Source organism: Prosopis cineraria, unplaced genomic scaffold (assembly GCF_029017545.1).
Source record: "Prosopis cineraria cultivar Desert tree isolate PC_DT_omini unplaced genomic scaffold, ASM2901754v1 PC6, whole genome shotgun sequence".
Taxonomy (NCBI): Eukaryota; Viridiplantae; Streptophyta; class Magnoliopsida; order Fabales; family Fabaceae; genus Prosopis; species Prosopis cineraria.
In genome coordinates, this window is record NW_026555337.1 from 40,411,038 (window position 1) to 40,429,005 (window position 17,968).

General features: G+C 32.7%; 1 protein-coding gene across 1 annotated transcript; it reads left to right on the plus strand.

The window, feature by feature from the left end:
- The first annotated feature begins 3,585 nt into the window (after positions 1 to 3,585).
- On the plus strand, positions 3,586 to 15,580 carry LOC129314169 (cell wall integrity and stress response component 1-like). The gene is made up of 3 exons (XM_054957534.1): positions 3,586 to 3,700; positions 14,955 to 15,152; positions 15,213 to 15,580. The coding sequence occupies exons 1-3, from the start codon at positions 3,586 to 3,588 to the stop codon at positions 15,578 to 15,580; spliced, it is 681 nt and encodes a 226-aa protein (XP_054813509.1).
- The last annotated feature ends 2,388 nt before the right edge of the window (positions 15,581 to 17,968 follow it).

The window sequence follows — 17,968 nt, forward strand, 5'->3', positions numbered from 1 at the left end:
GAAGATTCACCTTCCTATTCTCACCATGAGACTAGTTCGAAGAATGTGAGTATCCACTCTAAGCAACAAACATCCACGATCACAAAGATCTGGAGTACTTTTCGTAAGTTTAATCCCCCTACGTTCGATGGAAATCTTAAGTCAGTGGTGGTTGAAGAATGGATAGATCAATTGGAGAGTATTTTTCATATGGTTGTGTGCACTTCTAATCAGAAGGTGCAACTGGCAATATTCCTACTACAGAAGAGTGCTAAGAAGTGGTGGGAAATATCAGGACCGAAGGATGATTCCTCTCTTACTTGGGAAGATTTTAAAGCCATATTGTTCGAGAATTATTTTCCTACTGCACTGAGAGCAGAAAAGGAGGCTGAGTTTCATGCATTCCGCCAGGGTGATCTAGATGAGGATAAATTTATTGAACAATTCTCAGAATTATCTAAATACTCAACTTACCTTCAGAAACATGAAGATACAAAGTGGATGGCTGAACGATTGCTAGAGAAGGCGAGGCCTGATCTAAGGGAACAGTTAGCCCCTTTTGAGATCAAAACATTTAGTGAAATGTGCAATAAGCTTCGAATAGTCTCCCAGAGGAAGAGAGAAGCTAGATTAGAAGCTGATAGAGAGAAGAGGAAAGAATCTCATGGGAAGTCCCCTATCCACCCTAGACCCATTGGTGGAGTAGGGAAGAGGAACAGCCAAGTTTTTGGAGGCTTTGGAAATCAAAAGAAGAAGGGCCACTACCATAAGGGCCAGAGCTACAGAGGGAATCAGAGTGGGAGTCAGGGGTCCTATAGAAGCCCAGCAACCTCTACTCCTACTTCTGGTGCTGCTAGTAATCAAGCATGCAGTAAGTGTGGAAAGTTTCATTCTGGTGATTGTTGGGTTTGTTACATCTGCCAGAAGCCTGGTCATATTGCTCGATTCTACTATCAAAATTAGAATAGGGGTAATGATCAAAGACCTAAAGTGCCAGCACGAGTGTATGCCCTCTCTGGGCCGGAGGCTACTAACAATCTTAATGCTATCCGAGGTATAATCCGAATCCTTGATAATGATGTTTATGCTTTATTTGATTCGGGTGCTACACACTCCTTTGTGCCTGATGAATGTATGAAAAGATGTAAATTGCCTGTGTGTACCTTACCTTTTGATGTGAAGATTTCTACTCCTGCTGGTTTGACTGTAAGGACTGCTAAGGCATGTCTAAATGTAGAGGTTGAGTATGTGGGTCGAAAGACCACCATAGACCTCATTTGTTTGTCTTTGTCTGGGATTGATATTATTGCGAGGATAGATTGGTTGTCTGCAAATGGAGCTGTACTTAATTGTTAGAAAAAGAGTGTGTCACTCTCAGCTCTTACTGTAACCCCTGTAGAGTCCCAAAGTCCTATGTTGTTGTCTGCCGCTCAAGTAGAATAATGTATAAAAAAAGGGCTGTCAAGCTTTTATAGTTTTCTTCTCAATCAAGGCAGAGATTGAAGAAGGTGTAGATCAGATTCTAGTAGTGAGAGAATTCCCTAACATCTTTCCTACTGAAGTGATTAGTTTGCCTCCAGAACGAGAGGTTGAGTTCTCGATTGAGCTCGTACCTAGTACGGGGCCTATTTTTAAGGCACCCTATAGGATGTCTCCATCGGAGTTAGCTGAGTTGAAGAGACAAATTGAAGAGTTGTTAGAGAAGGGGTTTATCAGACCGAATGTATCGCCATGGGGGTCACCGGTACTGTTTGTGAAAAAGAAAGATGGAAGCCTTAGATTGTGTATTGATTATAGACAATTGAATAAGGTAACCATCAAGAACAAGTACCCCTTACCTCGAATTGATGATTTATTAGACCAATTAGTCAATTCAGCGGTATTTTCTAAGATTGATCTAAGATCAGGGTATCATTAACTGAGGGTTAGAGCAGAGGATATCCTTAAAACTGCTTTTAGGACTAGATATGGGCACTATGAGTTCCTGGTGATGCCGTTCGGGTTAACAAATGCCCCAGTTGTCTTCATGGATTATATGAATCGAATCTTCAGGCCTTATCTTGATAAATTTATTGTTATCTTTATTGATGACATACTTATTTATTCTCAGGATAAGGTGGACCATGCTAGACATCTTAAAATTATTTTGGAGATATTAAGAGAGCACAAGCTCTATGCCAAGCTGAGCAAATGTGATTTTTGGCTTAAAGAAGTTAAATTCTTAGGCCATGTTGTTTCAGAAGAAGGGGCAGCGGTGGACCCTAGTAAGATAGATGTAGTGATGAAATGGGAACAACCTCAAAGTGTGACAGAAATTAGGAGTTTCTTAGGTCTTGCAGACTACTATCGTCGCTTCATTAAGGGTTTTTCACAAATTACAATGCCCTTGACTAAGTTGACCAGGAAAAATGCTCTATTTATTTAGACGAACGAATGTGAAGTTGCCTTCCAGGAGCTAAAAAAGAGGTTGACCACTACACCGGTGCTCACCTTACCTGTTCCAACTACTCCTTATACCTTGTATACTGATGCTTCTAAGAAAGGTTTAGGTTGTGTATTGATGCAGGAGGATCGAGTAGTAGCTTATGCCTCTCAATAGTTGAGGCCTCATAAGGAAATTACCCTACTTATGACTTGGAGCTTGCTGCTGTGGTGTTTGCCTTGAAGATTTGGAGGCACTATCTTTATGGTTCTTCCTTTGAAGTCTTCAGTGATCATAAAAGTTTAAAATATTTGTTTGATCAAAAGGAACTCAACATGAGACAGCATAGATGGATTGAGTTTTTGAAGGATTATGACTTTGAGTTGAAGTATCATCCAGGGAAAGCTAACGTAGTCGCCGACACTCTGAGCAGGAAACTTGTACATACTGCTCACATGATGGTCAGAGAATATGAATTATGGAGTAGTTTCCATGCAGTAAATGTAGAAGTAGTCGAGAATTATTTGGCTGCTCTATACATTACTGAATTTGAGGATAATTTTTAGGAAGAAATTAAAATTGCGCAACAGAAGGAAGATCATTTAAATAAGATTAGGGTAAAGATTGGGGCTGGAAAGGCTGAACATTTTGATGTGACCGATGATGATGTCGTAAGATATAAAGGTAGAGTGTGTGTGCCTAATGATGCTCGATTGGAAAATATCCTACTTGAGGAGGCTCATCAGAGTAGATATACCATTCACCCAGGAGCAACTAAAATGTATCATGACTTAAGACGTGGTTGGTGGTGGCCAAGGATGAAGAGAGATGTAACTGAACATGTAACTCGTTGTTTGACTTGTCAGAAAGTCAAAATTGAGCATCAAAAACCAGTTGGAATGCTACAGTCTCTTGATATTCCAAAGTGAAAATGGGACAGCATTTCTATGGACTTCATTACAGGATTTCCTAGAACATCTTCTGGTCATGATACTATATGGGTAATCGTAGATCGACTCACCAAATCAGCTCATTTTCTTGCTACCAATATCACGTATTCTCTTAAAAAATTAACTAAAATCTGCATAAGAGAAGTGGTGAGATTGCATGGAGTGCCGATAAATATTGTATCTGATCGTGATTTGAGGTTCACATTAAACTTTTGGAAGTCATTACAGGAAGCCATGGGTACTCGTTTGAGTTTTAGCATCGCTTACCACCCCCATACCGATGGTCAGACAGAACGAACCATACAGACTCTTGAAGATATGTTGAGGGCTTGTGCCATTGAGCTTAAAGGTAATTGGGATAGTCACTTGCCATTAGCTGAATTTGCCTACAATAATAGTTTTCATGCTAGCATTCAGATAGCACCTTATAAGGCATTGTATGGGCCGGACATTGTTGATGAGACTACCCAAAAGATTGCTTTAATCAAGCAAAAATTACTCACAGCTCAAAGTAGACAAAAGAGTTATGCAGATAATAGGAGAAGACCGCTTGAGTTTGAAGTAGGTGACCATGTATTTTTGAAAATCTCTCCGGTAACTAGTGTTGGAAGAGCTATTAAGGCTAAGAAGTTGACACCAAGGTTTAGGGGCCTTTTGAGATCTTAAAACGAGTTGGACCAGTAGTGTACCAAGTAGCATTACCACCCCAAATTGCTGGTATACACAATGTATTCCATATGTCGCAACTGAAGAAGTATCAACCAAATCCTTCCCATATAATTGAACCCGAGGAGATTGAACTCAGGGAGAATTTGACCTTCAAAGCTGAACCAGAAGAGATTGTGGATTACAAGGACAAGCAATTAAGAAACAAGACCATTAGATTAGTTAAAGTAATTTGGAAGGGCACGACTTTAGGTGATGCTACGTGGGAGACCAAGGACAATATGCGACGTGATTATCCTCATCTTTTTGATTAAGTAAGTAGTTAATAGTTATTAACTTCAAATTTTGAGGACAAAATTTTTAAAAGGAGGGGAGAATTGTAACATCCCAATTTAAATTTTAATAATTAATTTAGGTTAATAGAAATTTTAAAAAATATTTAGAGGTAAACAAATTAGTAGGAGATGATTATTAAATCTAACTTAGGATATAATTCTAAATTAAAATAATAAAAAATTAATTAATTAATTAATTAAAAAATATTAAATTATTATTATTATTAAAAAAAAGGAAGAAAAGGTATGAGAAAGAGGAAGGAAAGAAAGAAGAAAACGTGAGCGGCTTTCGGTGCAATGATTATGTATATAATAATAATAAAAAAAGGGAGAGAGAGGAAAGAAGAAATAATAAAAAAAATGTGAGACCCACTGAATTTTTATAAAAACTCACCTGTTTTCTTTGTTTTTTCATTCTTTCCTTCGTGCGTGAGCTGAGGCAGAGTGAGCGTGAGTCGCCGGTGCGGGAGATCTGAGTTTTTAATAAGATATTTAGGGTGTGATTTCAAGTTTTTCAAGACTAAGTAAGTGTTTTAAAAAATTTTCTTAATCATCCTTCCTCTTTGGTTTCTGATTTTTGTGGTGGTAGAAAATTTAGGATCTGGAAGAGGGATGAATCTATGTTGAATAAATATGATTTATGAGGTTGTTAATAGTATAATAAATGTTCTAGAGTATAAATTTATTGATGATCTTTGAATTTGTGGCTTATGGATCAAATTCTAAACTAGATCTGAAAATATATGTTGATTTATTGAGGTTTAGATGATTATTTGGGATGAGAAATGAATTATTATGGCTATAGGATTATGATTCTAAGCTAGAGACTCAATTTTTAATTTTTGGGTATTTTAGGTGCGAATTTATAAAATAAAAAAAATTTTAATAATAGAAATTAGTTTAGAAGTTGATTTTTAAATTATTAATATTTATTGATGACTAAGAGAGGAGTTAAAAATTTTACTTAATAGTATTGACTCTAGATTTGTATTAAGATTGAGATTAGGAATTATGATATTTTTAATTCTATTATTAGAATTATTTTATTAGTTTCAAAAATTGAAACTAATATTTATAAATAATATGTTATTTGTAGATTGTATTATTAGTGAAGATTGTGGTGGGAGAGAAATTTGTAAGGAATAATTTATTGAAAAAACCACGAGGTAACTATACTTTTAATTTGTGATTAGTGTTACTTCATGTTAATTGGGTGATTATTGAGAAAATTATAAATTTTTATAATATTGTATATTGTGCAATATTATTATGAATTTGTTTGATTATTGTGGGAGATGTTGGGAGACTTGCTATTGTTGTTGTGTTTATGTGCCACGTGATACGCCCCTATTGGAGCTCAATAGGTGACTTGTAAGGGCTCGGGCTAATCTACCTTTGGCCGGGTAATTTAGCACCGAGTGAGGATTACGGTTCGAGGTTAATGGGGGGATATAAGGATGGTTGTTTGTGTGTATTGTAATATTTCTTATATTTGTTAGAATTATATTATTTTTAATTCTCACTTAATAAGCACACACTTAACTGTTTGTATACACTATCATAAATTGGCTTTGGTTACTGGGACTTTTAAGTCTCATTATGTGGTTAACAATTTTCAGGAGAAGAGCCACGAGTGACACGTGGAGGAGTCCCAGAGGCTTAGTGGCATAGGTCCACTGTCTCTTTTGGGTATTTGATTTATGATTTATAATGTGTTATATTGCCAATATTAGGGCTTTTTGTTTATTGACAATTATATGAATATATAAATGTAATCATGCCTTTCAAACTATTTCTATTTTTGGTATACTTTGGGTGACTGTAATTTTAATATTTGGTTTACTCTGAATTGGTTAAAATGGCATGATTATAAGGCCAAATAACTGACTTGTGTTGAAAATTGACTAAATTGCTTATTTTACTTGTTGGGAGTATAAGGATGGACAAATGTGATTTAGTTTACTTGTTGGGAGTATAAGGATGGACCAATGTGATTTAGCCTAATGGCATGTGAGAGGTAAAAATTTATCTGAAATGTTATATTGTGTGAGTTGAAGCCAATTATAAAATATTTTATATTGAAATTATTGATATAAAAAATATGTTGGGTGGCTGTAACCCAACTATGGTTGAGTTAAATTATTTTAAAAAAAATTTAGTGTGTTACATCTATCCTATACAGTTGTATATTAATTGAATAAACATGAGTTTAAAATTGATTTTTTTAAATCACGCATTAACACATAAAGCACAAATTATCATTTCTCAATTCAGTTATTTTCATTTCAATCACAAGATACATTGCCACAAGACATACAGATATATGACAATGACTCGATATATTAACATGACTTGCCATACTTTAACAACTATGGGACATGTCATATAATCATATATGCATGATCATAACATCTTTATACCCTCCTTATTTTCTCCAACTGAAATTATGGGCTATATATTGAATAGAGCTCTGTCCATGTGATTGGACTACCTAAGTTCACCAATTGTGAGGTATGACCCAGCCAAAGATCACATGACCCACTCTCAGACCATGACTTTTCCCACTCTCAAATCTCTAAGGTGTCATATACCCTAGGCTAACCTTCTTTATAAATTGACGGAGATAGCTAGGTTTTAGTTTCTCGACAAACTATAGTATAAGGCTACACCCTCATGCATTAGAAGGTAGCGAAAAATACCATATGGATTTTAACTACCCCTCTCCATAGGCGAACTCTGACTAACTGATCATGTAATGCATGATGCCCACTCATTTTATATAATTTTATTTTAAGAAATCAACATATTAGGCTCACGATCATGCACTACCTGAGTAAGCATCAAATCTCATTTTCACATATATCGCAATTATCTATCATTCTCAATCTCAACATAGTCAACTTCATCTCATTATACTAATTCACAAGTCAAGTTTATCACAACAATCATCAACTACTCATTTCCATACCATATTGCAATTTGTAATTTATTTCAAAATCACTTTTATATCTTTATTTCAAATTAAGCAAATATACTATTACAAGTTCAAAACATGTGTGCTCATATGCAAATCACAATTTTACATGTCAAAACACACATTTCATATTATAATGCAATTAATAAACAACTACCTAGGTTAGGGTTCTCCTGATTACCTCAAATCTTTAAGAGCTCAAAGATTTGCCCTTTAATATTTTAGCTTCCAAGCTTGATTTCCCAAGCCTATCTAAAGCCCAAATGCTCAATCTACAATTAACCAATTCTAAACTTAATCAACAATGTCAAACACTCATTTTCACTCTTATACTTTTACTTTTATAACACTCAACATCCTTAATTTTTACCTTTGGACTTATCCATTAGGTTTATAAACTCTCATTAGCATTATTTAACTTCATTAACTACCAATATTGCTATTAATGCCGCAACCACCTTTATAATTTTGCATTTAATGTCCATTTTTGGACATTAATGACATTTACCAATTAGAAGTGTCAAAACCTAAAATCTCTATGTTTAAATACTTCAAACAACTCTCATTAACTTCATTTGAGTCAATGAGTTCAGACTCATAACCTATATGGATCAAAAATCATCATCCCAATTCAAACCTAACCTCTAATCTCCATTAAAATGAAAGAGAGAGGAAAGAATGGAGTATAAGATAGTTACCTTAGAAATATGAACCTTAGCAAAGCTTCTTGCTTGCTCTTCGTTTTCTCCCTTTTCTCTCATTCTATTTTTTGTCTGTTCGCAACTACATTCTGCAGAAAAGGGTTGTGTGCCATGTTGCATGGCACAGAGAGGTCCTCCTACTTCAGTAGTCATTTATGCTCCACAGGGGACGTGCTACACTTTATAGTATGTGTCATAGAGACATCCCTTCAAGTTTTTCTCCTCCTTTTGATACTTAAGTGACCTATCTTCATTTCAAACCTAAAACTAGGACTGAAAGCACAATCGAATATTTAGATCTCCCTAGCCACATATAACGTCATACCCAACATTACTAAGTACACAGAACACCAAACACGAAACAATGTTATGATAACCAAAAATAATTAAATCTCTTAAAATGGTTATCATAACACAAGAGTTATAAAAAGGTTTAAGAAATTAGAATTCTAAGAAAACCCTTTTTAAAAAATGTTTAAGCTCAAACCATAGTTAAAAAATAAATTACACAAGATAATAGAAGCATAAGAACCCATAACAATCATAAGAAATGCGAAAGAAATAATTTAGAAAATTCCAAATCTAGTATAGTGTCTATGGTGTAGGTCGTACCCTACTATAGTAGACAACACAGAAGGAATGTGTTTCCTTTTTGTGTCTCGCATCACGACACACCTGGCAATGTGCCACAGCACCCATCTGCTATCATGACAGTAGATAGTTGTCACGATAACACTCCATGCCAACCTCCAAAGCATGCCAAAAAGCTCTTTGACAGTTGATTTGAACAATTCAAGCATCCACACATAGCTCCTAGAGTCACCTAGCTATTGGCACCAGTCATGCACCCAAACACTAAACCAATTGAAAGTTGAACACTAAACCCCAAAATGGTATTTTTTCTTTCCAAAACAATAACCAAGGTTCCCAAGCTTACAAATTAAGTGCCAATAACTATGGAAAAACTTGACCCAACATAAATGGACTACAACTAACTTGTTTATGCAATCAAACCATAACAACAAACATTGCAAATACAAATTGACTATTTAAACCCCAATTTAATATAAATCCCATAAAGGGAAATAACTACTCAATAACCTTCCTGTAACCATTCCATTAACTTGTCTTGGTCGTTTAGAAATATTGTGTAAGAGAGGATCAATAAGGGAATTCTAATAACCCACGTTAGTAGGTAATATTAGACCAATACACTTCTCAAACCAATCAAATGACTAGCCAGAGATGATCTTATTAAAATCATACCCAGCATAGCACATCAACCTCGAGCTTGAGAAGTTTTAACGAATGTGTCTTGTTGGACCTGATGCCATCTTAGGCAAATCTAATGAAGCTAATGTGAATTAGGAGCTGGAGCCTCCACTGGTAGATGATGCCACCTAAAGAAGGGAGCTTGCTGAGTGCTTATAGATGGTCTTATAAGGGGAAATATACAATCAAAACCTAGACTCTATTGTCACAACTCAGCTTCAAATCAAGAAACATATTGAGTCCAAATGGCCAAATCAACACATAAATCAACATAAAATAATACTTGCACTAGTATCTCGACCTCTCGTAGCCATTACATCACAAATGCAATTTTTCAAGTCAAGATATCCACAATTACACGAGTTCATGCAAGTGACAACACAATGACTTAATGATCCTAAGTTGGCATATGCATATATCATTCATTACAAACACTAGCTAGTCCTCTTGATATTCAATCACACTTTCTTTCTCTTTACCTCTATCAAAGCCTTCACTTGAAATATGTAACCATTAGGTGAGTTGAGGACTCAATAACCAAATAGTCTAATCAAACTACTCATGTGTGAGAATAGATAGTGCGTATGTGAAGTGGCATTTAAAACACATAATAAGTTACATATATATATATATATATATATATAGTTATAAAATGATATGCATGATCGACACGCCACCTTATACCCTCCTTATATCTTTCGACCGAATCTATGGGTTGACAACTCAATAACACTAAGTCAGTATGACTGGACTGGCCCAAGCTCACCAATAGTAAGAGTCAGCCCCGGCTAAGAGTGCCTTCACCCACTATGAAACACAGGTTCTCCCTGTCCACGAATACTAGAAGTATTGATGCCTAATCTATCCCACATAGCACTAGGACTTCCAAACAATATAAAACCGTTCACTGAGGCCTCCATAATGCCAGTGTACCATATGAATTTTCAAACAATATTCCCAACACCACATTAAGGTGAACTCCCACCCTCTCACAATGATCATGCCAACATATGCTCAATGATTCAATACATCGTGATAACATATAATTTCCACTAAAAGATCACTTTCACTTAAACCATAGAGTTTTGCAAATACTTATACTTAAAAATAGAATTTAGCCTTCAAAACCACAACATTAAAAACATAACTTTCCATTCCATTTCACATAATTTCTAAACCATAATCATTTCATATTTATGCTATATTTATACAAAACCAAGGTATTAACCTTAATATCTATCGCACAACTATCCAAATACACAAAAAAAGAGTTTAGATAATTCAATTATTTCAACTCTTTTGTCACTGAAAAGGTTACCATGGTCAAACAATGACTCCACGTATGTCCACTAACACCACAATGCTTGATCAATAATTAATTTACAAGATTAAACTCTTGAGTATATATGTATTTAATTTTTTTGGGAAATGGGATCTAAGCCTGGGGATTGGAGTATTTGCTTCTTGTTAGTTCAGATCTATTATCTTCTTTAGGGTTGGATTCCATTTTGTAAAGTTTGTTGGGCTTCATGCCAAATTAAATTACTAGATAATGGGTAATTTTGCTCTTCAAAAAATAATTTAGGAAAAAATTGGCTTCACTTAAGAGTACATGATTAATTTTACCTTTGTACTTCTTGAAAATAAGTATAAAGGTAAAATTGAATCTTAATCGAAAATTAAAAAAATTACACACGTATGATAAAGGTTCGTTAATGAAATTAATATAACTCATATCTTACAAAAATATAATTAAATTTGAAACCTTCTACTAATGTTAGAACTCTTGTAAGCCTTTGGGATATATATATATATATATATATCTTCGCCAAAAATGAATTATTGAGATCCAAGCCTGATTAAGGATAGGTCTCTCCACGTGATAAAAATATGGACGAATTAACCAATGGAGGTTAGTGCACATATATAATTGAAATTTTTAATATGTATGATCAATATCAATTATATATATATATATATATATATAGAAAATTGAGCTAGCCTTGAGATTGTGGAAAAAAGGACTTGATATTTGTGACATCTTCAATATGAAAGAGTTTGTGAACTCACACTTGAAGAGGAGATTAGTAAGCTGTCCAATTATGAGTAGAATAAAAGCCGATACAAGAGTCTAACATATCGAATAAAGTTGTATTTAATAACTAATATATATTAAAAGAGAAGAACTATAAATTAAACTTGAGTCTTAAGGTCTTGAGTTAAGATATGATGTCCTTTTGCTACTTTTGCCCACTTGTTCTCTCCCTCATTTTCAAGCCATTGTTGCTCTTCATTCTTAACAATATACTTCCTCCGTTAAAAAATATAAGGTATTTTTAATCAAATCTCACATCTCAATAAAGTAATTAATTGTCTTCAAACTAACCTTACTTTTTTATATTTACCCCTATTTAATTGGGTGCCTCACCCTAAAAAATATAGAATGGTTTATTCAATAAGGATTTTTTTTTTAAAAAAAATAATAATTATTCTTTAAAAGACTAAAAATACATTGCATTCTTTAACATGCAACCTCTAAAAAATTGTCTCAGCTGAGGGAGTATATAAGTAATATATAAATTTATAGAAAGTGAATATAATTTATTCCTCAGACTCTAGTTTAATGTTAGGTATACATAGGAGTAATGAATATAGGTAGAGACTTGGGGGATGTGGATTTGTGAACAAAAATGAAAAAGAAAGGATACAAGTTGGATGTAGTTATGGATGTAGATTCTTCAACCAAATGAAAGACACTCTTCATCTTTCTTTTTTTGCCAAGAAGACTTCTTAGCGTTCAAGATCTCCTTCACACTTCGCTGCTTTATTACGTCCCACTTACTTATTTTTTTAAAAATGACGAAAAGAAAAATTTACATTCGGCCACCTAATCGGTCTTGGTCTCTATTGTTACTGTGACATTCTTCTTAATATTCCCAATAAGACAAGATGTTGTAGATGAGTCAACTCAAACTGATTAAGTGACAGTCGTCGACAGATTACAAACGGATGGGGTCAATATTAATGATTTGTTAACGTTGTAGAAACATTGACAAAAAAAAAAAAGGTTGGAGAAACACAAGGCCAAAATTAATTAGGATGATATGTAATTTTTTTTTATTGAATTTCCACGCTCGCTTTTACGCTTGTAACTAACATAATACCTGCATTCTTTTGACCAAAAAAAACGTAATACATGCATATTGAAATATATTTACTGTTCTTTTTTGGGAAAATTATTACATTTACATGCATACAAAACAGACCGTATTTCCCACATGCACAACGTTATACTTATAGCATATCACTGAGATAAATATAATTCAAATCATTGATATATATATATATATATATATATATAAAATATGTTGTGGAACACAGTTACATTTTTTTTATCCAGCATATCACTCTCTTTTTGGATGTACGTATACATAAATATAAAAATCCAATTTGCAACATAATGGACAAATAAAAATAGGGTGAAAAATAAATTAAAATCTTGGTTATCGATATGCAATTTATAATTAAAAATTGCGAGCCATGCATCAGTTAACAATTTACCCTATTGGTTAGGTAAGGAAACTAGTTTTATCGAAAGAAAATAGAATAGGAAACTAGTAGCAAAGAATACTTCCTCCGTTATTAAACAAATTTTACCCTCAATAAAATAATTATCTACTTTTAAAATAACCTTATCTTTTCATATTTATTCCTATTAAACACCCTACAATAAATAAAAAGTCATCATTAATAGGGACACTTTTGAAAAAAAGGCAATAATTATACCTTGAAAGATTAAAAATACCTTACATTTTTTAGTATTCAATTTCTCAAAAAATGCCTTACATTTTTTGCTGGAGGGAGTATACCTTTGCAAGTCTTTGATTATTGGATGATTCTTAATTTAGGTAAAACATTGTATTAACAAAAAATATGCCCTCCGATTTTATATATACAACCCTTTCAAGTAATTTACTTTGATCCTTTGTACAAGGTCTCGTAAGTTTAAGTAAACTCTTAACAATAATGTAAACTTGGATTGCAAATTTAGATTGTAAACTCATAAAAATTTGTTTCTATCAATAAACAGCTATTAAAATATATTATTAAATAATAAAAATATAAAACATAACCATAATTTAGTTTAAATATATTTCAAATATAAGTAATTGAAATTAAATCATATTGATAGATTATCATAGAAAATATAGAAATTTTAAAATAGAACAACTTATTTTTGGTATTTTTTTATTAATATTAGTTTTTGCTTTTTAAGTTTTTTTTTCTTTGAACCATGTCCTATCACTTCACTTAATCAAGTGTTACATGGTACACACTTAATTTGCTCATCTCGATAAAAATTGAGTTTAACAAGTTTAACTAAGTTTATATCTAGTTTGAATTTATGAATTCACTACTAGAAAAATAGAATTTAGCGAGAGACAAATCCCTCCCTAAATGCCATTTTTTCTAGCTAAATTATTTTTAGCAAGGAATTTTATACCTCAATAAATTTATAACTAAAAAAAGGCTCGTTAAATTTAGCCAAAAATTAGCAAGGGATTCAGTTCCTTGTTAATTTTAGTGAAGGACTGAATTTCTCGCTAATACTATTCAAAATTCGATAACTTTAGCAAGGGATTAGTCCCTCACTAATCCCTCGCTAAATATGCCTAGATTTAAAAATAGTAATGCCATGTCACTTGTCATATATTATCAACTTGTGACATGTTATCAACAATCTCATGCCTCATCAACCTCCATGTCATCTACCATCTCATGCCCTATCACCTACTACATGTGTGACAACTCATAAATTTAATCAAATTTTTATCTAATTTGAGTTTATGAGTGAGTTGACACAATTTTGTGAGCCAAAAACATAAAAACATTAAATTTAGAAAGTTAACTCAAGAGTTTAACAACCATGCTTTACACTTAAAAATTCATACTCCCTCCTATGTTACATTTTTAACCGAATAACATTTTTAATGAGTTAGTTAATTGTCTTTAAAATTACATACTCTTTATAAATACTCCTATTTGATAATGTGTTTTAATTATGGAAAACCTTACTAACTACATTCCTAATTAATAGTATTTTTTATTTGAAAAAACCTCACTAATTGTACCCTGAAAGATCCAAAATGCCTTATATTTTTTAACATATAAATAATTTTTGAAAAATACATTATATTTTTGAATGGCGGTATACATTTTATATATTGCATGAATTGTTTTTACAAAATTCTCTTTAGTAATGGTCAAATTTAAATATATTAAAAAATCTTTAATTAAGATGACTCATTAAATCAATGGTAGGAGTAAATTTTAAAGAATGGCACTAATTATTGATTATTCCCTTCATTCAAAAAATGTAAGAAATTTTTGATCGAATCTCACTCTCAATAAAATAGTTAACTATCTTAAAACTAACACTATATTTTCATATTTATCCTTATTTAATAAGGTGTTTCACTTTAAAATAAATATAAAATAATTTATTTATCATGAACACTTTTGAAAAAAAATACATTAATTATACATCCAAATACTAAAATGTCTTAACATTTTTAACTGAGGGAGTATTTATTATACATAATTACCTTAATCATTTTTCTTAAATTTTGAAAATTAATTAAAAGAATCACATAGAATTGGAGGGGAGGAGTAGTAGTAGCAGCAGTAGTAGTAGCAGCAGTAGTAGTAGCAGTAGCAGTAGTGGTAGTAGTGGTAGTGGTGGTGGTAGTAGTGATAGTAGTGGTGGTGGTGGTAGTGGTGGTGGTGGTGGTAGGAGCAGCAGTAGCAGGAGTAGTAGTGGTAGTAGTGGTAGTGGTAGTAGTGGTGGTGGTGGTAGTAGTAGTGGTGGTGGTAGTATTAGTAGTGGTGGTGGTAGTAGTGGTGGTAGTGTAGTGGTGGTCGTAGCAGCAGCAGCAGTAGTAGCAGTTGTAATAGCAGTAGCAGTAGTAGAAATAGCAGCAGCAGCAGTGGTGGTGGTGGTGGTGGTGGTGGCAGTAGTCGCAGCAGTAGTAGCAACGGCAGCAATAGTAGTAGCAGCAGTAGTAGCAGCAGTAGCAGCAGCAACAGCAGTGGTGGTGGTGGTGGTGGTGGTGGTGGTAGTAAGAGCAGTAGTAGCAGCAGCAGCAGTAGTAGCAGTAGCAGCAGCAGTAACAGTAGGAGTAGCAGTAGCAGCAGCAATAGTAGCAGCAGCAATAGCAGTAATAGCAGTAGTAGTAGCAGCAGCAGCAGCAGTAGCAGTACTCACTCCAAGTCCAAAATAGAAGCAATTTTTGAAAAAAAAAATTCACATACTAATAAAGTCCCCATTCTCATAAATAAATATACATTATTTTTTTTATTTTTAATTTCAATTATCAATGCACGCTATAATGATTAAGAGATATATTTATATAAATATTTAAATCAAAAATATAAGAAGTAAAATGGAGAAATTTTTTTTATAGACTAAATTGCTTATATTTTAAACTAAGATTAATATAAAAAATGCTTATATTTTAAATCGATAAAAGAATATTATTAATATCATTATTATTTGAAAGATCCAAAAAATGAATGAGGAATACCCAAGATGAAGGGAAGGTAGTGGTGTAATGATGATGCAAAGGACAATATTGGTTGGGATTTGAGAAAAGATTCAAAAAAAAATATCCAAGCGACATTGGATGAGATCAATACATTATAGTACATTATTTTTTTTTTTATCTTAAAAGAAGATATGCAGATTTGTCCTATATATTCCTTTGGGATAGGATCCATCACTGCAGGTGCACTCTATGCCCTAGATTTAATTTATACTCTCCCCCGATTTGTTTGATTTAAACTAATGATCCATCATCTCCACATCTCAAAAAGCTTCATCTTTAGCCACGTGATTGTTTGTGTAAATCATGCTCCATCTTTCTTTTTAGTTTACTATTTTATTCTATCTTTATAAATTAAATCACGCACGCTCGCAATATTTATTATATTCATTAATTGTTATTGATTTTTTGAAATAATTTATAGATGTTGCTATATTTAAACATAGATTTTCACTTAATTTTTTTAGTTAGGCTCATTGAAAATGAGAATGGCAAGAAGTAGAGGCAATTAGAGATATTTCGATAAAAGGAAGATGAACAAGATTAAAACATTAAGACAATGTGTATTATACTATTTAATTACGAACTATACGAGGATAGCTAGCTTGCATGTTGTGGATTGCAGTGGCAAAAAAAAAAAAAAGGTGAAACGCATGGTTCTCTTTTCCATAATGGAATATGTCTTTTAAGAAAAGTGAATTAATCATGATTTTCATCCATCTTCAGTTGACAATCATATTACTATTATTTTCAGTTAAGTTATGTTATTCATATAGTAACGCTACTTATGAGTTTGACAACACAATCACAATTAATTAATATTTGAATTTAAACAATTTATTGATTATAAGCTGGCAATTGTATCTAGTTTGGTGAAACTTAAGATCATGACATCATGCGTTTTCATATTTAATTTGGATTATCTTGAAGAACCAATAGAGAATTTAAGGCTGGTAATGAGGCACTTTACAATTAACAATAACTACGTCAACTTACTTAACAAACAAGTTCGGCTATTTATATTTAAACAAAGTATATACGAATAATTATTCATTCCATTATGTTCATATACAAACCTCCCATTTTGTTAACATTTGCCTTAGTCTTATAAAATTGCAAATACAACAATAACAAGCCTCATTTTCATTAAATGAGATTAGCTATATGAATTGCGTGATATCATTATATTATTTCAACAATCAAATCTATAAATATATTGTTCACAAAAAGGCTACGTTCAATAATTTCATTAAGTGCTTTCTTGATCACTTGCTACCTCTCTTAACATAATTCAAGATAATATGTTCCACATTCTTCATTGACCCTTTCCATGTCCTTCTTCAAAACAAATAAAGCATAGTATATTTTATTATCTATAAAAAATAAAAAAAAAAACAGCTCATCACAAACCATCAAAATATCGCAAACCATATATATGTGTAATGTTTGTGCAAATTAAAAATAATCCATGTTTTAGAAGTCACGTCATTAAGATTGACTATTTGTTTATGTCTTATTCATAAGTAATACTACAAAATATATATTTTATGTCTCTCAATTTACATCACTTTTGTAAAAATGACAAAAAAATAAAAGTGATGGTAATTTTATAAATAAGTGTTGAATATGTGAGATCATCAATATTGCTTAATCCACATCGGTTTTTTAAAAAAGCAAAGTGAATTGTAGAAAATAAGTTATTTTAAATTATTAATTTATGGACTTTTTCACATCACTTACCTAAAAAGCAATGTAAATAAATTATCCACATCACTTTTTTAAAAAAGCAAAGTTAAAAATAAATTATTAATTTTTAGATATTTTTCATGTCGCTTTCTAAAAAAGCGACGTGGATTTTAGTAAGCTTTTTTTAAATCAGATCGAGCTCCTCCCTTGCTCCATCATTCTGTGTTTTGAAACCCAACTCTTCTCCTTCTTTTCCTTCAATGGCAACACATTTTTCTTCTCCTCCCCACTGCAGATCTTTCCTCTACTCCACACAAGAACTCTCTCTTCTCTTTCTTACTGGATCAAGACCTACAGCATCGACATCGATGACCGGTAGAC

Excerpts from the sequence above, each read along its gene's own strand:
- LOC129314169 (XM_054957534.1), top strand. The coding sequence starts at position 3,586 with ATGGGTACTCGTTTGAGTTTTAGCATCGCTTACCACCCCCATACCGAT. Across the intron at positions 3,701-14,954 it reads TTGTGCCATTGAGCTTAAAG|AATTGGAGGGGAGGAGTAGT; the intron begins GTAATTGGGATA and ends AGAATCACATAG. Across the intron at positions 15,153-15,212 it reads TGGTAGTAGTGGTGGTGGTG|TGGTGGTCGTAGCAGCAGCA; the intron begins GTAGTAGTAGTG and ends GTGGTAGTGTAG.